Consider the following 24122-nt stretch of genomic DNA (forward strand, 5'->3'; position numbering starts at 1 on the left):
ATGCTTACCAACTTTGACATATCTTCATGTTTTATAATAGGCATTAATGATTAGAAAACTGTTAAGTTTAATTATTTACTTTAAATCAATTCAAAGCTACACTTTTCCTTGAGCTAATACATACTGTTCTTGGATTTTCTGCTACGTGGTTTTTGGCCATTACCTTAAATGAATATTAACTTTTTCATTGAAGACCTTAGAGTGAGCAATTTCAGAGAGTTTATTAACATTAAAACATTTATCAAGCTTTAAAATGACACCAGATTCTTTTAGAAGATTTGTGTGTTTCTATGTGGGGTATACAGCTGAAGAGCATGTGTTATTTTTTTTTCCTTTGACATGCACTGGGCAACAAAGCAAACAGAAAGTGATGGCATTTTCCAAAATCTTTAAACTTTTGTAGTCTTATCCATCCGTTATCTTCCGCTCATCTGGGGTTGGGTTGTGAGGCGAACAGCTTGACAGTGTAACCTCGACTTCCCAGCCACTTGGGCCAGCTCCTCAGGAGAAATCCTGAGGTGTTCCCAGGCCAGCAGAGAAACGAAGTCCCTCCAGCGTGTCCTGGGTCGTCCTCTAGGTCTCCTGTTGGTGGACGTGACCAGATCACTTCATCCAGACCAAATGCCCAGGTCACCTCAAACTGGCCCCTCTCAATGTGGAGAAGCAGTGATTCTACACTGAGTCCTTCCTGAGTGGCCGAGCTTCTCACCTTTTCTCTAAGAGAGAGCCCAGACACCCTGTGGAGGAAACTCATTAACTCATTTCAGCCGCTGGTATCATCAATCTTGTTCTTTTGGTTACTACCTGAAGCTCATGACCATAGATGAGGGTACGAATGTAGATCAAACAGTAAACCAAGCTACCTCTTCACCACGACAGAGTGGTACAGTCACCAAGGTCACCAAAATGGATCTCTTCAACATCTTGAGTGGGTCTAGAAATTTTGTCCATAAAGATTATGAACAGAATTAGTGACAAATGGCAACCTTGTTGGAGTCCAATTCTCACTGGAAATGAGCCGGACTTATTGTTACAAATACGAACCAAGCTTTGACACCAGTCCACTCTTTCGATAAGCAAGATAATTTGCCTTACGAAAGATGTTATACCATTTGAACTTTTTCACATTTTGCCACATTACAACCAGACTTTATTGTATTTGTTGGGATTTTATGTGACGGACCGAGAGAGAGTAACTTTTAATTATGATCTAGGTGTGTTGGAAAACTAACTCACATTGCTCTGGAGGCAACATCCTCATGGTGATACAGATGGTGGCACCATTATACTATGGGAATGGTTTTCTTCCACATAGAATGGTGAATAGGGGACAGAGAGGTGTTATTGGACCAAGGATAGTGAGAACTAAATCATATCCCACTACTTAGCATAACAAAAAACAGGGGAAGGTTTGGTGAATCAGCAAAAGTCTTCCCTTCCCGGCACACAACCACAAAACAAGCTCAAAATATAACAAAGCAGATTATTCACATATTTGTTGTGCAAACAAACTGTCGTGCTCTGATTGAGAAGACGAATGTTAGGAGTTGTGCTTAAGCAGTTAGTCCATTATACACTGACGTCCTCCTTTCTCCAGCATGACTCGGCCTTTATCACGATTGCAGAGAATCATTCCAACCTTGTTTTGATGCTGGTGAGCCCTGCTGTACAGTTGTTTGTCTTCTTTCAGTATTCACATAAAAACACGTGCTGGAGCGTGTTTCTTTTGTCAGCAAACAATACAGCCAAGGTCAGATTTCAAGTCATTAGCCAGGCTTTCACTGTGCACATAAATCACTGTGGTGTATCAGTAATAAGGAAGTTTACCTGTTAAGAGGGCCTTTAAAGGCTCTTTAGAAGTCATGTGAAGTGCCTTGGGCATATTCCTGTAATTTGTAGTCTTATATTAACTCTCATTTTCCTCACAAATGAGGACATTTCTCTTGAGCCAGCTAACTCGCTCTAACTTTCTTCTTTCAATAAACAGAGTATAGAGAGTCATTAGAGACATTTATTCAGTCAGTTATATAACTATTATGGGTTTAATATTTTAGTACATGTCAGGCTACTTCTCCTGTCTTTATCTTTACTGATTGCACTGGGATATATATATAGACAGAAATGCCAGTTGTAAAAGATTAGGACTTTTCTGTCAACCAATAGGCTATTAGTCATCCATGTTTGAAACCTTGAAACTTTCCCTACTGTAACATTCCAGCGTTTTTCTGGAGATTTACGAACATATGGAGATTTGTTCAGAAATCTCCATATGTTTATATGTCCTGGTGGTTCATGCAAAGAGCCTCCAGATCTGAGGAAATACTATTCACAGTGCCATAAAGTGCAACCACAGAACAACATGTGCCATTCAGCATATAATATTAGTGATCAATTTTCCAGAACTCGAGCAATGAGCGCCTTTATCTCTCGTTTACCGTTTATGACTTTGGTTAATGGTTAAGCAACGTCTTTGTGTCCCCTAGGATGGAGGACATATCTGACCCCCTTCGTTAAATTTTCTGAGGGTTGATCCGAGGAGTTAACCAATAGCTGGCAGTCGGCGTCTGACCATGATTATAAAGGTGGGCCGTTTGGGAGTTGGCAAGTTTATGCGTTTGGAGCGCGACACAGCAGCAGAGAATCACTGCCTAGTTTTTGTATTCAGTAGTCAGGGATCACTGATACTCAGGTCTACACCTGCTACTGAGTCGTTGGATGTCTGAAGACTGCTGTTTTACTATTTTCACACTTGACCTCTGAGAATCTTGTCCAGAATTCGTAATGGAGAGGTTGAAGGCAAACGGAGGGGGTCATGTCAACTCAGCGTTTGATTCCAACCTCGGTGACCCTCCAATCTATGAAGAGACCGAATTCTCCAACAATGAGCACCGGACGGTCAGACCCTCTGTGATGAGTGCTTTCGGGCACGACACTTTAGACCGGGTACCCAACATCGACTTCTACCGTAATGCCGGCAGCGTGAGTGGTCACCGAGCGGTGAGACCCTCCCTGCAGGAACTCCATGATGTTTTCCAGAAGGTGAGTCTGTTGGAGACATGATGCTCGATGTGAACTAGCTGACATTTGTTTTTCTTGAATCCTGTTTTCTCTTTTGTTGTGCCTTCTTTTCACTCTAAAAATTTTTGTTCCGAAAGCAACTTTCTTCTGAGAGATAGTTACGCTCAGAGTACAGTGAGTGTTGCTGCTTATATGATAAAACAAATTCACAGTGTCTGTATCTGTCTGCAGCTAACTCTTTATCTTAAACCTTGTAAAACTAAGCTGTTAAAATGTTATTTTTGAAACTAAGCAGCGATCAGCACACTTGACACACTTTATTTGCTTTTACTGCTGTTTATTTGGCCCTATTGCCTAAGACATGATGAGGACATTTAGGTTTATAGCATCGTACTAGATAATCTTTTATGAATGGATATAAAAATGATGGATCTTTAAGCAGGCGCTCCAATGACAATTGTGGAACTTTGATTTTTGCAAAAGACTGTATTGTAAGATGTTGATGTGCACCATCCAAATATCAAATTCACATCCAAGAGATCGCAGAAATTTTACTAACAATCCTTAGGACGTGATGCACAGAGGGAAAGGAAATATATAAACTTCCCTTCATGAAAAGACAGAGGACAGATGTGACTGTGAATGTGTCGAATACAGATGAAACAAATTTCCAATGTAACTACTTATTATTATCTATTTTTTTCTCTTTCTTTTAAAGAATGGGACGATCTCTGTACCTGAAACGGTGACAGACGATGGCGAGGGGAGCGAAGGGACCCCCTCTGATGATCTGGAGTCTGCTGCTCCGATTGATGTCAACAAAGGAGCAGTGAAGTTTGGTTGGATAAGGGGGGTTCTGGTGAGTTTTGCTCTTGCTGTTCCCTCTGAGTAACACAGATCTGTGCAAAAAAGGTATTTGCATATTTATCATAATGACTCTGTGTCTCAAAAACTAGAGTATGAAGCAAATTGACATTATTTTTATGTATATGTTTTTCTGTAATTATGGGTTCTGCTAACAGAAAAATAAGAAATATGTTACACTTGCCATAGAAAGTGCTTTAACAAATCTTGATCTATGCTATCTAATTCTTTTATTTCACAGGTAAGATGCATGTTAAACATCTGGGGTGTCATGTTGTTCATCCGGCTGTCCTGGGTTTTTGGTCAGGCAGGCTGGGGTAAGTGAAACATTTATACTCTTTACACAGTCTTAACATTTATTTCCATTTGCCTTTTTCTACTGGTGACTTCCAAATCAAAGCTTTAGCATTTTTAATGAGTTTTATTTGACTTTCTTACAAAATTCTGGTCCAGGCTCATAGTGTTGTCTATTTAAATTCTCTCAGAACAATCAGAGGTGCTAGGTTTTTGTAAATGAAGAGACTAGGAACACTACAAAATGACACATTTTAAAGCTGAAATGGAAATATCTTGGAGTAGTTTTTTCATTGCCTTTCTGAGCTCCACTCAACAGATAAAAAGTCTCCTCAGCAGCATTTAGTGAATGTGAATGATTGAGATATAATGGTCTTTAGAATTGCATAAAATGATTTAATACTATTATTCAATAATAGTTAATGATTTTAAAATCAAAAATTTTGGCCCTAAACAGAAATTAACATTTTCTAAATATCTATAAGATGGATTTTTTTTTTTAGATAAAACACTGTTTTATTTCTATCTTGTTGAACATGCTGGTTGAGTTCTAATTCATCCTAATCCTGAAGTGTGTCATGCTAACATTTCAGGTCTGGGAATCGTGGTCATCGCTCTCAGCTGTGTGGTCACCACCATCACAGGCCTCTCCATGTCCGCCATTTGCACTAATGGAGTTGTTAGAGGAGGTAGGTCAGCGAATCGGCTGCCGTATTTCATATTTAGAAAAGCACAGTGACGGGATAATTTAGCGCAATTATTGACTAACCTTCCATGCTGGTATATTATTCATAACTTATAACTGCTACCGCAGCCAGCCTGGGCGAGTAAAACATTATTTATAAGTATTCGCTGCGATAACGCACCCTCTCTGTGACACAAAATCTTTCAGTGGGTAGAATGAAGTGACCAAAAGAACAGTGTTTGCAGATAAAGTCACAAAGCCTTGAGACTACATCTGAATGTCACCTTTCCAAGCCTTTTTCCCTCTTTTACAGCTTTGCACTGACATATAATCAATCAATCAATCAGTGATTGAGTGATTAATAATCCACTACCGATATCAGTCTTCAGATGTGCCCTGATCATGTATGTGGCAAAATACAACATGTGATTCTGTTGCAGATACCCTCACCAGCCAGAAGCTCTCTCACTAAGTGTTTAGAAATGTGTCAGCGACTGAAGCAAGGACACTACTGATCATTGGACATATTACTGATTTTAAATACACACTCATAACTAAAATTATTCAATGATGACTGCAAATTTGGTTCATCATCTGCAACTATATCCAAACCAGCTGCTGTTACAACTGATTCAAAAAAAAGAAACAGTTTTCAAAGCTCAACAGAGCTGATATTACAAGAGCTTTATCTAAATTTAACCCCCCAGTTTTACTATATAATGCAGTCTCAAAGTTATTCAACACCCACAAGAGCAATCTTTTGCTGTAATTACCTGCTGGAAATGTTAATCATGAGAAGAGATCCAGTTTTGACAGTATTCTTGAACAATTGCTGCCAGAGGCAGTTCTATAAGTCTACATTTAAATATGCACACATTTTTCTAAAAGTGTTTAATAATGTTCTTTGACACAAAAAGCAAAAATATCACCACATTCTTTTAATTATCCACAATTGTATCAACACTGTTATTAATGATCGTTGTCATCAATTTATACAAAATTAAAAAGCAATCCTAACAATTTTATTCATATTAAAGGTGATGATAACAGAAATATTACATCTCCACTGTTGATAGAGCTGATGAGTCAAATTTATTGTCTATATTTCCTAATTTGCTGAAAATTAACTTTGTGGCATTATTGTCATACCCACACATAAAAAGATACATGACTTTCACGCCTACATTTTTTTTCAGTTTCGTAAACACATGTAGTTTTTTTCTGTTCCATTAGAAGAATCATATTATAGGTTTTCTGTCTTCTAATAAGTATATTGATAATTCTGTTTGATTGCATGCTCTTTGTATTATTTACTTCAAATGGTAAATCATTCTGTTACATCATCTAATTTTTTGTTTAAAACAAACAAAAAAAAACACTTCCATGACAGGACATTGGAAAACATGCATTTATTTTTAAACAAGAGTCTTAAAATTAACTAAACCAACTAAACTAAAAGGGAATCTTTTTTAACCATTTTGTTACATCAGGCGGAGCTTACTACTTGATATCACGCAGTTTGGGACCAGAGTTTGGAGGGTCGATTGGACTCATTTTCGCCTTCGCCAATGCAGTGGCTGTGGCCATGTATGTGGTGGGCTTTGCAGAGACGGTGGTGGATTTGCTCAAGGTGCGTAATGCTTTAACGATCTGAGTGCTACAGAAAACACACCGAGGTATCTGAGTGCTTACTTACCTTACCTGTATTTGTTCTGCTCAGGAATATGCTGATCTGATGGTAGATGAAATGAATGACATCAGGATCATTGGCTGCATTACAGTGGTGTTGCTCTTGGGCATTTCGGTGGCTGGTATGGAATGGGAGGCAAAGGTGAGGCATTAACATCGTGCTTCTTGTGATTACCCTGTACTTGTTGTAAAGGATTAAACTTAACTCAAACCTTTTTATGTCTTCCCCCCCCAAAAGGCCCAAATTGTTTTGCTCGTGATCTTGCTGGTGGCCATAGTGAATATGTTTGTAGGAACAGCAATTCCTGCAACTGAAGATAAGAAATCAAAGGGCTTTTTTGGATACAACAGTAAGATCCCGTTAATCTACCTCAAATTTATCCCGAAAAATATTGAAATTTTATACACCGAAGTATAAACTAATACACTCTTCTTTTCCAAATATCTATTTTTTTAAACAGCAAAACTTTTTATGGAGAACTTTACGCCAGATTTTAGGGATGGTGAAACATTTTTCTCAGTGTTTGCCATCTTTTTCCCTGCGGCCACCGGTATCCTGGCTGGAGCAAACATCTCTGGAGACTTGCGGGTAATTTTTCAAAGCAGATGTTTCTGCGGAAGTCAACATTTTTAACGTTTGCTCACACACGTATGTTGTCTGTTAAACTACAGGACGCCCAGGCTGCCATACCCAAAGGTACATTGTTGGCCATTTTCATCACTGGTATCACTTACCTCGGCGTGGCACTTTGTGTCGGTAAGTGACCTGCAGTCTTTCCACCTTTCTCAAACTATAACTTGTTTCTCTATTTTATTAACAAATTGAGATTTACTTGTCATAAGATTCAAAGCATTTTGATGAAAAACTCACAGGCAAAACGTCTTTCTTTTTTTTTTTTTGGTCAGCCGGTACCGTTGTCCGGGATGCCACAGGAAACATGACCGACCTTGTTACTCCTGGGGTGCCTTGTAACGGCTCATCAGTAATTGCCTGTGAACTTGGCTATAATTTTTCTTCTTGCGAAACAGAGCCATGCAAGTTTGGCTTGATGAACAACTTCCAGGTAGGAAACCTTTCAAACACATTGGTGTTATGTCATCTCACAACAGAAGGGCATCCTTCACAGTTGCGTTTTCATATAGAATACAAGCTTTTTTGCTCTCCCCTAATGCGCTCTCATCATCTCCCTTTTTTTCAGGTAATGACCATGGTGTCTGGGTTTGGTCCCCTCATCACTGCAGGAACCTTCTCAGCCACACTTTCGTCAGCTCTGGCCTCTCTTGTTAGTGCTCCGAAAGTCTTCCAGGTAGGGAACTTAATTTTTTAAAATACATTGTAATAAAAAAAAAAGGTAATTTTGTTGTCATCAAAGTCTCTAATCAAAGTTCTATTTTTGTTCAGGCTCTGTGCAAAGACAACATCTACAAAGCTCTGCACTTCTTCGCCAAAGGACACGGAAAAAACAATGAGCCAATCCGAGGCTACGTCCTCACCTTCGTTATTTCCGTCGCCTTCATTCTCATTGGTCAGTAAATTAGTCAACCAACATCCTTACACTGCTGTTACACAATGTCCACATCTTTTCTGACGCTCCTGGTAAATCCCACTTTACATAATGTTGTATAAACATGGAAGTTAATCTTGTCAGCATGCTTATTGAGGAGGATGGGAGTTGATGTCCAATCAATGAGCATCTACAAAGCTCATTGATTGATTGATTTCACTGTGAGGCGATGAAAATAAATGGTTGTTTTGTTTATATGTTTTACGTATCTTTACCAGAAGGGGTGCCAATAAACCAGAAGGTCATTTCAACTTAACTTTCATGCAAACCTCAACTATTTGCTTTAGTAACACTGTTTAAGAGCTCTACTGAATGTAGATTGAGACAAAAATCTTAAATCAATTTAAGTCAGTTGTCATTTAAGTTTCACATGCACATAGAGGCCTCATGTCAGTAAATGCCTCCAGATAATCCGTTGTTGATGTTGCGCAATCTCAGTGCACACAAAGAAACTTCCCAAATAAACTCTTCTTCACACACTGATGGTGTTTTCCATCAGAGTAGATGTGAGTTGGTTCCAAACACCAGCAGACCATTTATCTTAGTACCAGAGCAGTTTGTGTGGTGAGCGTCACAAACCTTTTTGTAAAGAAAGAAAGTCAATCAAGCACATTAACCGAGGATTTCACCTCCAGTTGGAGACTTTTTGATTCCATATTAATCTCATCATTGCATACTCTGTTTTAGTTCACAAGCTTCTGCTTGTACATTTTAAGATTTAGTCCTTCTTTGTACAGGTGATCTCAACACCATCGCTCCGATCATCTCGAACTTCTTCCTGGCATCCTACGCACTCATCAATTTCTCTTGTTTTCATGCTTCCTATGCCAAGTCTCCTGGTGAGTCTCCGTCAAGCAGCTCAAAACTCAGAAGTATTTTATTTAGAAAATACAAAGCCAGAGAAAAACAAAGCTGTTTTAATATGCATAACTGAGTTTAAGCAACTAAACCTTTTCGTGATGCTTTCCCCAGGCTGGAGACCGGCGTATAAATACTACAACATGTGGCTATCTCTGGTGGGAGCCCTGCTCTGCTGTGTTGTTATGTTTGTCATCAACTGGTGGGCAGCTCTGCTCACATATGGCATTGAAATTCTGCTCTACATTTACGTCACAGTCAAGAAGCCGGGTGAGCTTGTTTGTGAGCCTGGAAATGCTTCAGGGATTGCTGAATATTAGAAGAAGAACTAACCACTGATGGATCTAAACCTTTGTGTGCAGATGTGAACTGGGGGTCGTCCACGCAGGCGGTGTCCTTTGTGAGCGCAGTCAGCAACGCTTTGTCTCTGTCCGGTGTGGAAGATCATGTCAAGAACTTCAGGTAACAATCTGCTGCACTTTTACCCCATTTGTACTTAGGTACAACTTGCCAATGTCGACCTTCCTTAGCCTTCGGCGCTGTCTAAAAAAATGTCCACCACGCCATTACATCACCAGCTGCGTTGACCACTGATACAAGGACGACGCATCCGGGCTTTCATGTTGTTTATGTCACATTCTCACCTTACAGCTGGAAATGTTGCTGCAGTTTTTCAAATCTGTTTGAAAAACAAATATAATAATTGTTGAGCCTGTTCTGTTCTAATTGTAGCCTCAGTTCTGCTGCTGTAATCCATCTAATTCAATGTTTTATGTGCTGCACAGGCAGAGATGGCATTCCTCATGCCTAGTAATACGTGGCTATTTAAGCTCCTTCCATTCTTGTCTGACATAAACAAGGCACATTTGTCCACACAGCAACCACTCACTGGATATTTACATTTAGATGTATAAATGTATCGATTGGCAGAGTCGTTATTTGTGATAAGAAGCAATTGAATAAATGTGCCTAATAAAGCAGTGCGTCATATAATGGTATAATAAAAGCATTACACTTGATGATGATCTGCAGTGTAACATTGACACGCTCCTGTTTCTTATTCAGGCCTCAGATCTTGGTTCTAACTGGGTCCGCGCGGGCCAGGCCAGCCCTCCTAGATCTAGCTCACTCCTTCACCAAAAACTACGGACTCTGTCTCAGCTGTGATGTTTTGGTGGTAGGTTACAAATGAATTTATTATTTACGAATCCCCCAAAATAATGCAACAGTGCTGATTTCACACAAAGTGTATGGTTCAAAGAATATAAAGCAAGAATAAGAAAAATGTAAACGCTCTGGACAATCAGAGACTAACATTTCTCTGATTTCGCATTCAGGTGTGTGTCCTGAATGCGAAAGAGATGTGTGCAGGAAGTCTTGTGCTCAGGACTGATCCAAGCTTTACATTTTCTGACTTTTTTTTTTCAGGGTCCGAGATCGGCAATCATGCCAGAGATGAACAATGGGATGGAAAAGAACCAGATGTGGCTCCATAAGAACAAACGCAAAGCCTTTTTTGCTGCTGTGGCCTGCGACAATTTCAGGGAAGGTGCAGAAACTCTGCTGCAGGTCAGTGTGGATGGCATTTACACAATATGTCTGTAAAGAGGCAGGAAAACAAAGGCCAGTAACCTACATTGTCCACAAGAACAATGTGCAATCAGCGGGATCTTATCAAAGGAACCTGGGAAATGTGCAGAAGCTCATATCACTCTTTTTACTGCCTGTGAATTACTTTGTAATGACCCATCTTGAACTTGAAACTTGTCAGGACATCGAAGCAGCAGGTAGAAAAGTAGGGAGTTATTGAGAAACAGTGAAACATTCTTATGGCTCTGACTATCATACTCCAGAGATAAGGACACTGTTCATTGCCAGGATCACTCACTTCAAACAGCACAGAAGATTAAAAGCTATAATTGATTAACGCTGCAGTGGACGAGTCCCTGCAGACAAAGAGAAACCTGATGGTTTCTCTGGTCATAACTTCTGACTGTAAAACAGAGTCGCGGCCTTCTTGTGTACAAGAAGGACATTTAAATAGTTTCTGAAAGTAGTTTTAAGTCCATCAGCCTTTTGTATCACAGCGTGACAAGGTGTCTTATTGTTTCGGCTAACGGCTCGACCCGAGCTGAGGTTTTAAGAAGGTTTCTGTTTTGTTCGCAGGCTTCCGGTCTTGGCCGCATGAAGCCCAACACGTTAATGATCGGCTTCAAGAGGAACTGGAGAACGGCAGAAACAAAAGCAGTGCAGAGCTATGTGGGAATACTGCAGTACGTACCCAAAATGAACATGCAAACATGCTAAAATCAATGTCAGCAGTTAGAAATTTCAAACAGATCTGCATGATAACCATTGTTGGTCTTTATGACAGCGATGCATTTGACTTTGAATATGGGACAGTGGTGCTGCGGATGAACCAGGGACTGGATGTGTCGCATCTTGTAGAAGAAGAAGGTCAGCATGATGTTACTGTGTGATTCATGATACAGCATTTCAATTAAAATCTTTTAGGTCAAGGTTTTGCAATTACCTTGACCTAAGGTAATTACTGTGGAGCCGCACACTGGAATTCAACCCGTCTGCTTTGGCTCTTTGTAAATTTGACCAAAAAATATGACCTTGCTACCACAGTAGCAAAGTTAGCTCTATCATCCAATACCACATTTCATGCCGGTAACAATAATACAAACAGATGGGCATGTTAAACCGGCTGTGTGTGGTTCCCTTTGTAAAAGACCAGTGAATGCCACAACAATTACACAGTTTAACAGGTTTTCATTAACAATACTGGCTAGATGTAGGATTATTCGACAAGCTAATGGTTGTTTACCTGCTGGTAGGATTTGCAGCACAGCTTCTCTCCACAATTCAATAGAAATAACTTTTCAACATAGCAAATTTGAGTTTCAGGAACAATGATAGAAAGAGGTGTTTTGGTCACTTTTCAAACATTGATAGATTTTTACACCAAGTTGTTGGGAGAAATAATTTATCTACTGGAGACTTGGGGAAACAAATATGTTGCTCTTTGATTCATTAAAAAATATTTCAAGTCTTTTTGGCTCTCTGAGATTGTTAAGGTACAAAATAAAATAATAAAAAATAGTAAAGAAAAAGTAAAAAATAACTAATCCTAAAGCTGAATTCTACAAATTTTAATATATTTTTTAAAATAAAAGAGGAATTGTAGTTGACCTAATATGAAAGGAACTTTTGACATGGAACTTTGATCTGCAGATTACAGAATATCTACAGTGGTCGGCCTGTTTCAGATAAAATAAATAACTTGCAATGATGCCATAAAGCAATTATAGGTTACCTGTTTTGTTGGCGGGGGTTTCTTCAGGTGCACAGAAATTTCCGCTTGGCAACAAATATAGTAATCTGTTACCAATTACCATCAAAACGTAAATCAGGAAACTGTCCAAAGAAATATATATATTTCATAGGAACTATAAGATGACATTTGAAAATGTAAAAATGTTTGGATGTAAATTTATGAAAGCATTTTTACATCAAAAATTAAAAGATGTGATGAAAAAATATTTTAAAAGTACATAAAAGAGCTGTTGCTGTGTACTTTTATCTTGTGTTATTTATCCCAGATTCACCAGTAATTGATCAATCATTGACAAATGCCCATTTCTACTAACTTTATAGTATTGTAAAGTTTGTTTGTACTTTCCTGGAAAAAGTGAATATTCAGATATATTTTAACTTTATCACCTGTAAAAATGCTCTGTTAAAGTTATTCATTTTACCAGACCAGTAACAGAAATACAAGCTCCCATTTAGGAAACTACAACCAGATCTGTCATGACCGCCCCTTTTCTTCCCTTCTGAGAAAAAGAGATGGCTTTTAATGGAACTTGTAAAGATTAGATTTCATCCTTATGGCTGTTATTCATATAATTCTTTGAATAAGATTAAAATGTCACAACTGAAACGCAGTAAAACATATAAAAGAAAGCAGCAGTTCCATTATTTCTAGTTAAAATGACTTGGAATGGAAGCAGAATGCAACTTACCAATAAAAAGCGGATAAATGTCCCAAGGCACTACCTTTAAATAAAGGTACCTTCTTTCTTTTCTGGGTAACTCTGATTAATGATACAAGTACTCTCTGTATCTGACCGGTTACCTGATTGTGCCTTTCAGAGGAAATGCTGAAGGCAGCAAAGGAGCAGCAGGCCCTGGATAATGAGATGATGCCAAACGGGGGGAAAACAAAGGGACTCTTCAGGAAGTCCAGGCATTCATCTCAGCAAGTGCTCACAACTAGAGGTATGTACCTACATGACCTTTCAGCACAGACAAATCCATGCGACTTAAAGCAGAGGACACATCCATTTAAGATTTTTAAGTGTGCGTGAAAACTTTCTTCGACACATTTCGGCTGAATCAAAGAATAAAATAACATGCATTTAACAAATGAAGTCAATGAACTCGCATCGTTTTCTGTGGAACTTTTCCCCATATTCCTATTGAGGTGTAATTGAATCAGCTGCTCTTATTAAAGACATTTCTGTGGGTGTAATCTAATAATATGCTCCCATTCGTTCCACTTTAAGAAGCATCTCTTAAGAAGCAGTCCGTTAAGCCAGACAGGAGAGGCTACCTGCAGCCTCCCACTCTATCACTCTATGTCTCTGCATCATACACAATCAACAGTGAGATACATAATGGAAAAACAGTGAAACTCATTGGTATACCATCTACATCCCCCGGATGTATTAATGACCAGTCCACCTCAAATGTCCCACTGGTACCATCCAAGTAAATTCTCCATGTACCTTTATATTTACTGAATCTCATTTCCTGTGTCTTTTCTCTCTCTTGCTGTCTGCCAGTGTCGGTGTGTGGACCCCCGCCTCCTCAGATCGCCAAAATGAACGAGAAGCTGGTGGAGGCCAGTGGTCAATTTAAAAAGAAACAGCCTAAAGGCACCATTGACGTGTGGTGGCTGTTTGATGATGGAGGTAGGTGTCACTTCCCTTCTGGTTGGTACATTTCTCACAGTGTGACGGATTCATCGGGACAGACATCAGATCCTCCCTGAAAGCAAAAGTAGCAAAAATAAAGGTAAAAAGTCACAGGTAGTCAATAAAATAATATAGAAAATAAAGGATTGCAAAACAAAAAAAAGTTAATAAAGCAAATATTATAATTACCAACTGTTTGGAAAAGTTAGAAAGAAAAAGTGAATATTTCTGTATTAGCAGTTTTGGCTTTTACATCCTACATCTTTTGCATTTTTGGGCTTAATTCAATTTCAGCCAAATAAACATCCTTCCTAGCCTTCAATCTTATGTTTCTAAGCAGTGACAACATACTCTTTTTGCATGGGATACAAATCATAACAAACAAATTCCATCTTTATTTGTAGTGTCATTTCAAAGTGTTTTGTATGGTGAGGTAGTACTCCTAAATATATAGAAAAGAAGCATTTATAGAAAGCTTGAGAAGCACTAGCTAAATGCATAATCTGATGTACTGTGCTATCACATAATAATTGCAGGAGGTATATTACATTTTCTCAATTATTTAAGCAAAGCTGCAGGGTTGTTGTTTTCGGCATTTATTATTTCGAAACTTGTCGGTATATTAGCTGTACTGTGCCAATAATTTGAATCCTTTTAGAAAGCGCATTGATTTTTTCATTAACTTACCTTTGATATGCAATTTTTGTTCTTTTGTGGTCAGTACAGAATAATGTCTGCTGAAAGATTAACTTTTTACACAGTCTATACAATGCCAAGGAATAGCGAGAAAAGGATGGTTAGACGTGATCCTAGGATACGGGAATGGCATTCAGCCTTAGTCCCTTTTTCCTGGATTCAAAGTTATGTACAACCAGAACAAGATTATAAAAAAACACCTTATATGTGTTTTATGGTTTTAAAACTATGTCATAAACCGGTTTCAATGGACAAGGGGAAAAAAGTCACATGCTTGGAAAACAATAACTTGTTTTCAATTCAAGTGACCTACAACCTACTTATGTTTCCTTCTCTCAGGTCTGACGCTGTTGCTCCCCTACATCCTCACCACCAGGAAGAAGTGGAAAGACTGTAAACTAAGGATCTTTATTGCAGGGCAGCCTGGACGAACTGAGATAGACAAAGAGGAGTGAGTAAACAAACTCATGTGGCAGTATCAGTGAAAACGTATCATGTGAACATAAAGATGCCAGAAATAACAGCATGTGTTTGAATAAAGCTGAATCTGTTTGCTTGGTGATTTGGTTTGCAGGATGAGGTCCCTGCTGCACAAATTCAGAATTAAGAGCAGTGACATCACCGTCATCGACGACATCCACATTAAACCCCGCAATGACAAGTGAGTAGCTGCTTTCTGCCGGGTGCAGTGGTACAACGGTTACAGTCAAGTTTAAATGCTTAGTCATCCACACATTATGAAAGTCAGCTCACCCTCTTGTCTGCCTTTCGTCCAGCATAAAGAAACTAGAAGACATGATTGAGCCGTACCGTCTGCGTGAGGGGTCTAAAGGCAGGGATCAGGCTGCGGGGATCCAGGAGTATCCCTGGAAAATCACTGATGCAGAGCTCAGTAGCTTTGAGGAGAAGGTGAAGAATAATTTATTACGGTTCTTTCCTGGTGATTCAATGGAATGTCATTAATTAAAAAAGAAAAAGAAAAGAAAACAACATATCTTCTCTTTTACAGACGCACCTCCAGGTACGACTAAACGAGCTCCTTCAGGAACATTCTAAATCGGCCAACCTGATTGTTTTGTAAGTATAAAGTGTCAGACGGCCAGATGATATCCAACTGCCTACTCCACTCCAAAAGTTGATCTAATTTAACGTTTTTCTGTATGGTTAACCCTCTGCAGGAGCCTGCCCATCGCTCGTAAGGGGTCCATCTCTGATTTTCTCTACATGGCCTGGCTGGACATCTTGACAAAGGACCTCCCACCCACCTTGCTCATCCGGGGAAACCACAAGAGTGTTCTTACTTTCTACTCGTGAGCACCTCAAAGGCCAAACTCTGAAGAACAATGTTGCTGGAAAGGGGATTACAAAAGCAATACTTTCATTTATATATTCATAAAGGGTTCAAGTACATGAGCGACACTGTCTTCCAGACCCACATCAGTCATATATTCATACTCTGATTATCAATTTGGGAAAGTAAACAAAGAAAGCACAATAGATTTAAAAAAGACAGAAAGTAGGATTTAGATGGTGTGCTTTAGACAATACGGCAGCTATGTAAACTGCTTGATTTGGAGTGGCTACTAAGAAATGCAACCATTTCTTATTATAAGACAGAGAAGACAGAACCAGCACACACAAGACGCTGCTGGAGTGCTTAAACCGAGTGACTGTGACTGTAATATAAATGTAAATAGGATATTGTAGTGCATATTTTTTGAAGTCAAAAAGCTTTAATAATTACCAATAATAATAATGATAACACATCAAACGTACATAGCACTTATTATTACACTCAAAGATGCCTTTCAAGAAAAACACAAACAACATAAAACAAGTAGCTGAAAATTGAGAAGCGGATTATGATGGTTATGCCAGGTTCAACAGTAATGATTTGTAGGTGAAAAGTCTGAGTTCCTGTTATGAAGAAGACAGTTCCAGAGGGGTGGAGCGGAGGCAGAAAAGGCTCGACGCCCGAGAGTACGATGTTTGGTTCTGATGGGGGTCAGGAAGTTACAGTCAGAGGAACAAGGCGAATAGCAGAGTGGTGGCAAAGAAAGTCGGTGAAAGAGATAAGACAGGACGAGGTTATTAATAAGCTATGAAACTGGCTACTTTAATATTAGAAATACTTTCTTCACTGTAGTAGTACTGCTTTAATTCGTTTTTGTACATTGTTAGTTCTAGTTACTTTTAATATTCTTAAAGTTAAAACTGTATCATGTTGTTTACCCATTCCACCTAAATTTGCTTCAACGTTTTAATTTTGTTACCACGTCACATTTCTTTTGCTTGAAGAAAGCTGAGTGATTCAAAGGCACTGTTAAATATCTTTCTTTTTTTTGTTGGTATTTTTACTCATCATTTTGTGATTATATTTAAATAAGTGGGATTGTTTGAAATAAAAAAAAAAAAAAAAACTTGATTATTTCTGTTTTATGTTTTTTTTTCCATGCCCGTGTTTTTTAAGTGATTATATGTCAAAATGATTTTCCCATATTCTTTCAAAAAACCACAAAGTTAAGTGCATCTTATCAGGATTTGATGTAATATGACCACACAGTAGTGTACAGATTAGAAACGGGGAAAAAAAATAAATCTAATTGTATTCAGAAGTCACCTACATAGTAAATGGAGTCCATCTGTCTTTAATTTGTTTTCAGTTTAAATCCAGCTGTTTTGCAGGCCTCAGAGGTAATTTTGAGAACAATGAAGACCAAGAAACACTGCAAACAGGACGGGGATAAAGCTGTGAACCTATGAACGAGTGTGTGGCTATAAACCAATATGCCAAACTTTGAACATCTTACTCTATCGGTTGATCTGTCATCTAAAAAAATGAAAAGATTATGTAAAACTAACACTGCACATTACTGAACACATCATCACCACAGGGAAACAATTGTCTGTGTTGATAAACATGATGTGCTTCATTATGTCACATGTCGGTGAAGGATAGATGGATGAAGCCAAAGTGGGTGCAAAATTATTGAGAATGGGTCAGACATTCTGCTTTCAGCAGGAGACATTATGACAGGAACTAAAACTTGAATGATTTAAATCTAAAGCAGATGGAATGCCCAATTCTAAATACAATTAGGAATTTGTCTCCATCCAATCTGACTGATTTCGAGCTTCTTTGCAAAGAAGAATGGCAAAATAGCATAAACTTTTCAGATTTGTTGACATGTGTCAGACCACCGGCTTCTTCCAAGGAGTGCACTGCCATGTGTTGATGTGTCAAATAAAATCTCAATATAGCATACTGTGTGGACTTCACAAGATATATTTTTGTAAAACTGCCTATATACCTCTGCAAATACATTTTCATTATGACACAGACCAACATGTTACGAGGAGTACATCTATTTTTCCATCTTGGAAGTAGAATATAGGAGTAAATCTGAAAATCTCCGGAAATAAAAATAAAACTGGTGTGCTTTTAAGACACAGCCATGGAAAATGTGGCTTTTCTATTCAAGCAAGAAAACGTTCAATTTCACATAGAACTGGCCATGTGCGCATATTGAATAAGAGAAAATGTTGTGCATGGAAATATATAGATATATCTCCAAAATAAAAATTCACGGTGAGCTGACACAAATATTTATGCATTTTAGCGCGTTTAGGTCAGTGAGCTTTATGTCTCTGCTCATTACTATGCAAAACGCCTCTTTTGGCTGCGTGCTGGAAGGGAAAGAGGTAGGAGGGAGTATGAATCGTCTAACAGGATCTGAGCTGATGTGAGCTGCTATCAGGGAACCAAAAATGAAAGGAATACAGGTCAGAGTCAACGACCTCCTGCGATGCTTATCGGTGTCCAAAACTGCTCCGCGTTTCTTTGAAAGACAGTTTCACACGCAGATGCTCTCTCAAAACAAAGGCAAGCAAGATGGAAACGCAGCGTTAGCTTAGCTAGCCTACCTAGCATTTTGTAATTGACAAGCTTTGGTTTTAATCTAATGTCACAGTACATATTGTGCTCAGACAGTCTGTTCGTCACCTTCTTTGTTTGATTCTAGTATGTCATTAACGTAAAGCACATTTACAAATTATTTAATGTACAAATTAAATGGCTTGGTTTTACTCAAAAAGCTAATGTAGCTTTAAGGTTTAGTTTGTTTATACCTGCAACTGTCGCGAGAATCTTTGTTAGCGTCATTTATAGTTGCTATGGTAACAAAGCTTCGTTGTGATTTAGCCATATTTTTATTTTTATTTCTTGCCCAATTTATGACTATGTGGTTTTGTATTACAGCAGGTTATTTGAGATAATAAAGGTGAAAAGTTAGCATTTTGTGTTGTATGATTCTGTTTCCGTTTTGTGACGTATGCAGACGTGACGTGGAGCAATTGTAAAAAGCGGGAAAAAGGAACTAGGGAAGCAGGTCATAGTCGATAACGGTGCAGTTTTTAGCGTTAATTTTGCAGACACGTAGTTGTTTTAGTCAGATTAAATTAATTACCTTGTTGTCAGTTCTATACTGGGATCACATTGCCATCATGCCTGTCCTGGATGTTACAGACTTGTCCACAGTATCTCCATCCAAGAGAGCAAGAACAGAAACAAAGCCTGAAGATGAAAAATACGTGCTTAGATTTTCTAAACTTTCGGATCTTGCAACAACACCTACACGAGGTTCTGCAAAAGCAGCAGGATATGATCTCTACAGGTTGGTTTTCCTTTTCTTTTTTTTTCTTTTTTGCTGTGGGGCTATTCTGTTTTCTTTACAGCTAATTTTAATTCTAGATATAGTACATTGCTTTAACAGAATAGACAGTCTTCTGTGTCTAGAAATCTTATTTGTTGTAGAGTTTTCTGCACTGTCACGTATTGAATCGTGTGTGAAGCTGTTTTAATGCTTTCTTTAAGGATAACTGCATTGCTTTTCATTTGACACAACAGTGCTTATGATTACTCCATTGGTCCCCTGGATAAGGCGATTGTGAAGACAGACATCCAGATTGCTGTTCCTCATGGCTGTTACGGCAGAGTTGGTGAGTTTCTGACATGCAGCTTGTGCTCCTCAGTCACACTTCCTGTTTGGCTCATTTGAATTCAAGCTTTGATATTTCTTCCTTTCAGCACCAAGATCTGGACTGGCAGCTAAACACTTCATTGATGTTGGTGGTGAGTCTGAGCAGAAATGTGTGCCTCTGATTCGCATAATCAGATCATGCATTTATGCATTTCGACTGCTTGTGTGTGTGTGTGTGTTCACAGCTGGTGTTGTAGATGAAGATTACCGGGGTAATGTAGGAGTCGTGCTCTTCAACTTTGGCAAAGAAACATTTGAAGGTGAGTTCTGTCATTGGTATTTAGGCATAGGAAGGTCTATCAATGGTCCCCTCATTGACAGACACTTGATGTCATTGTTGGATCAAATGAATTTTATGCCCCCTGGTGGAATACAGTGGCAACAGCCTGAAATGTTTCCCCTGGTGGTGAGTTTTTCCATGTGATCTAAAAGCTAGAATGTTCAATCACACTTTTTGTAAATTCAATTTAATGTTCTTTGCGTGTGTTGTGTTCTCTAAAAGGTAATGTAAAATGAATGTCGAGTTTTATTTCAAATAAATGTTTTCAATTTTAAAATTGTCAACATTTTGCCCATGTCACTGAATTAATTTAATTTGTGCCTTTCACTTAATTCACATCTGTACTAAAAGTTTTTATCCCTAGAAGGATGCTGTTTATGTAAAGTAATTGCCCAAATGTCCAACAACACAATAACTTTGTTTTATCTCAGGGTAATGTTTTTTTTCCACCAACCAGGAAATTGACAAGGTGCAGAGCTTACTGTGCAGAATGACATAAAAGACATCCTGTCTGTCGTCCAAGTTAATCATTAGTGTTGCTCTTCACAGTGAAAAAGGGCGACAGAGTTGCTCAGCTGGTGTGTGAGAAAATCTGCTACCCAGATCTGGTGGAGGAAGAGGTAAACTGCGACCATTTTGACTTTCATTTACACCTCTGCCTTTCAGGTGTTTCCAGTTAGTCTAAACTTGAAGTAATGCAAGGTATGAACTGAAAACGTAAGGGGAATGTTCAGTCTGGTTACAGTTTTAACCCTTTGCTTCTTGATGGTGCCTCCAGTGGAAAAAAAACAAAACAGAGCTATTATGCATCGATCAGAAATTGTTTAATAGCATCACTTTTACAAGGAAATTTTCTAGGTTTTTAAACATTCTTGCACATACATTTCCAAATTGTCTACATATACATAAGTAAGCTAAATAATTTTTATTCGGCTTGTTTAATTTGCTCAATTTTTTTCCCCAGACTCTCGATGAAACTGTTCGTGGTGCTGGAGGCTTTGGATCTACTGGGCGCAACTGAGGGCTCCATAATGTTACTGTATTAGCAATAAGTTGTTCTTTTATGGTAATAAAATTAGGTGCTAATAAAGTTCTTTTTTTATACAGAAAAGATTACGTATTTTTACTCATTTCAGTTTATTGCAGTCGTATTGTTTCATTCAATAGCCCTCCACAAAGCGAAAGTCTTCCAAACCTCCACATGGGGGCAGTAGTAGACAAGAATTCAAACTTGTGCTTCAAATCACATTCCTTTGCAAGTGCAGCGTTTCTCCAACATGGGGTGAAAGTGTGAGATACCTCAGTGTATCACATCCAGCTGTTTGGCTTAATCTGACTTACAATGGCCAAAACATTCCTAACTTCGATCAAACAACTGGAGCAAGAGGAGGAGCGGTGTGGCTCGCCTGTTGTAACTTCTTGTTATTTTGACCTGGATGAAAGAGGAGGAGGAGGAAATAAAACCACATGCATACACAAAAAAATATGTTTTTATTGTGTGGATTTACAGCTAAACCCTCACTGATGTGAACAGAGAACAGGCTGGTCTGTAACAATGCAGCACTGATTTTACTTGTGAGAGAACATGTGGCCACAGCGACCTCAGTGCATAATCATGAAGGCCCAGGTTTGGCATCATCAAATGTGGTGTGTGTGTGTGTACTGCATGTCTGTATACACTGTTTACAAAGGAAGTAGTTGGTCATTATAAGCACCATTATGACCCCCTCTAATCCAGGGGCTTCCTATAGTTTACAAATGCTTTATAGATTAAAAGTGGCACTGATTATTACAGTATAAACACAATTTACATACACAGAAGAGAGCGGACAGACTTAGTTGTTGCAGCGGCAAGGACACGGAATCTTCAGAATGACCGTCGGGATCGTATTTGACTACTAAGGTTTTGGGTTTGTAGTGCAGTGCATTCAGAAGTCTGTAGATGTGTTGTTAGCACCAATACGGATATGGATTATTGGATCAGTGGGAAAGATGGGAAAGCAGAGTTTAAATAGGCAGTAGGATTCATTCAAGCTCAGATGTGGTTACATCTCAATAGTCCACAGTGGGTTCCTTCCCTCTCCTAAACGTTTTTTTTTCAACCGTTTTCATCTTTCAGCGTCTGGGGAAGAAAACATTCCTTAACTTCTTAAGGGGATGAAATAAATTGATAGACTATTGTGACTCAACCCATTCTTCTCTTTCGACCAAGTTGAGTTAATAAAATAGCTTTCTGCAGCCCACACGCCCCTCCAAGTGGCATCTGATTCCACATATCATATGACATTTAACAGTAAAATAAAAACCTATTCACACTCTCGATAGTGCTCTAAACACAGCTGGAGATATGTTTCCTTAGACTTCAAGCAAACATTTCCTCACTTAGCTGCTATTCCTTTCATAGAACCTGGATCTATGATATGTAGAATCATCTTTGGTGATCAAATGGTGTCGTAATCCCCCCTTCCCACTTTGTCTCTTTGGTGGCGAGCCCCTAGTTGCCCCTGGCTACTTATTCAGAGTCTCAATTGTTTGGCCTTTAAGGCAGCGTGAGCATGACGCTGGATCAGCAGCTGCCAGCAACATCTGCCCCTCTCAGTCTGGTGATGGTTAATGGAGGATGAGCTGCACCCTCATCTTCAGTACATCTCCCAGCTGTCCTGTGAGGTAGTCTTTATCATGTTGGTCCTCCAGCTCGGCCAGCTCTTTCTTCCTGAACAGAGGGACGCTGCTGATTTGAAGGTCGTACGCCCCCGGCGGGAGGACCTTCTTCTTACTCAAATGCAGGTAGCTGACTCCGTCCCTCTGGTTGATTTTGAAGAGACCTTCTTCGTTCCCGTTGTCGATGCTGTAGCGCACGTGGTCGCTGAGCGTGGACAAGGCCGGGGTGAACTCCAGGATGTGCTCGCGGTTGCTGAGGTCGCTGACGTTCAGGTGCAACTGGAGCGTGTTTTCGATGTCCATGCTGGCCAGGCTTACTGTGTTATCCTCAGTGAGCTGAAGAATTAAAATAATACTTTGTGAAGTTCACTTTTCAACAGAACTAATTCTACAGTCAGGTCACACGCTGCACATTTCAGTCATGCACCAACATGATTTTATGCTCATTTGTAATATATTTAATGAGATTTGGTTAAATGCTGAGAGATGTCCTCATTAATCATTTAGCTAATTGTTAAATCACTTAGCATTGCAGTCCAACCCTTTTATTGTGGTCTTCAGTGATGCCAACTTGAATTTGAAACACACAGGTGATGCAGTAATATAAAAATAAAATATCCACCTCACCCTGCACCACCTTCCCTATTCATGGTGTTGGCAGTATTTGTACGGTGTAGATGCTCCTTTCTTTTTTTTTTAAAACAGGGACATGTTTTCAAAAAGAGATAGATTTGACCAAATCCATCTTTCCATCAGATTTGGTCAGATCTGATGGAAAGATGGATTGAGCAAACACAAGACAAGCCTGTTAGAGACAGCAAAAAACATAAGGAGTTAAGGTTCCTGTTCCAGCAGGGCAGCATCTCTAAAGTACAACTGGAGCACTAAAGTTTGTGGTTGAATTGTGACAAAATACTTTTAACAGAATGGTGCTTTTACAAGGTACTTTAGATTTTCTGGTTTCTTGTTTGCTCACATCATGCTAGATATGTGTGAATTTACAAGAACGCATCTCTCCTTATCATCCATGTTTAAGATGTGTCTAAATAAAAAGTCCTTCATTCATCTTAACAGCATATGAATACAAATTCGAAGTTCGAACCGATGATGTGTCAGAAATGTATATTTTGAGCACCCAAATCAACCTTGAAAGGGCTTTTTTATACTTCTAGACACAAACTGAATTCGACAATTGACAGACTACCAACACTAGATCAAGCATGCTGCCACAGTCGAAGTTTTTGAACTAATATGTTTCTCAAGTTTTCCAGTCTTTCAAACAAATTACCTGCATGTCTTCCCCAGCACTATCGTGTGTCGAGTTGACACTGCGGCGTTTGCGTCCTTTCTTCGGGTACCCGTTTATCTTACACTCATAGCAGGCTTCTGGAGAGAGTGAGTTGTCATCCTCCTCACCTCCCTGTCCACCACTCACACTGCCACTCGTGAAGCCAAGACCTGTGACACAGTGCCTGGAGCAGAATCAAA

At 39.0% G+C, this 24122-nt stretch overlaps 3 protein-coding genes across 3 annotated transcripts in view; 2 read left to right on the forward strand and 1 right to left on the reverse strand.

Annotated features, from left to right (window-relative positions):
* The first annotated feature begins 2498 nt into the window (after nt 1-2498).
* slc12a1 (solute carrier family 12 member 1) lies at nt 2499-16237 on the forward strand. Its single transcript, XM_032561412.1, has 26 exons — nt 2499-3039; nt 3737-3877; nt 4124-4199; nt 4770-4865; nt 6352-6491; nt 6582-6692; nt 6789-6900; nt 7012-7139; nt 7223-7307; nt 7457-7614; nt 7750-7857; nt 7953-8076; nt 8853-8954; nt 9088-9243; nt 9336-9435; nt 10039-10150; nt 10402-10542; nt 11140-11246; nt 11348-11430; nt 13135-13260; nt 13827-13955; nt 14994-15105; nt 15229-15315; nt 15431-15563; nt 15664-15731; nt 15833-16237. The coding sequence occupies exons 1-26, from the start codon at nt 2782-2784 to the stop codon at nt 15966-15968; spliced, it is 3129 nt and encodes a 1042-aa protein (XP_032417303.1). The 5' UTR covers nt 2499-2781; the 3' UTR covers nt 15969-16237.
* Nucleotides 16238-18319: 2082 nt separating this feature from the next.
* dut (deoxyuridine triphosphatase) lies at nt 18320-21084 on the forward strand. The gene is made up of 7 exons (XM_032560028.1): nt 18320-18537; nt 19180-19327; nt 19561-19652; nt 19741-19785; nt 19879-19953; nt 20523-20593; nt 20938-21084. Exons 1-7 carry the CDS (start codon nt 18423-18425, stop codon nt 20992-20994), a joined length of 603 nt encoding a protein of 200 aa, XP_032415919.1. The 5' UTR covers nt 18320-18422; the 3' UTR covers nt 20995-21084.
* Nucleotides 20781-24122, reverse strand: part of fbn1 (fibrillin 1) — a 68651-nt gene continuing 65309 nt past the window's right edge. The window contains exons 65-66 of the mRNA XM_032560027.1: nt 23923-24106; nt 20781-22970 (exon numbers count right to left, since the gene is read on the reverse strand). Of these exons, the coding sequence (XP_032415918.1) occupies nt 22584-22970; nt 23923-24106 (571 nt within the window). The 3' untranslated portion in view covers nt 20781-22583. The remainder of the gene's footprint in view (nt 22971-23922; nt 24107-24122) is intronic.

The sequence above is a fragment of the Xiphophorus hellerii genome, chromosome 4 (genome assembly GCF_003331165.1).
Source record: "Xiphophorus hellerii strain 12219 chromosome 4, Xiphophorus_hellerii-4.1, whole genome shotgun sequence".
NCBI lineage: Eukaryota > Metazoa > Chordata > Actinopteri > Cyprinodontiformes > Poeciliidae > Xiphophorus > Xiphophorus hellerii.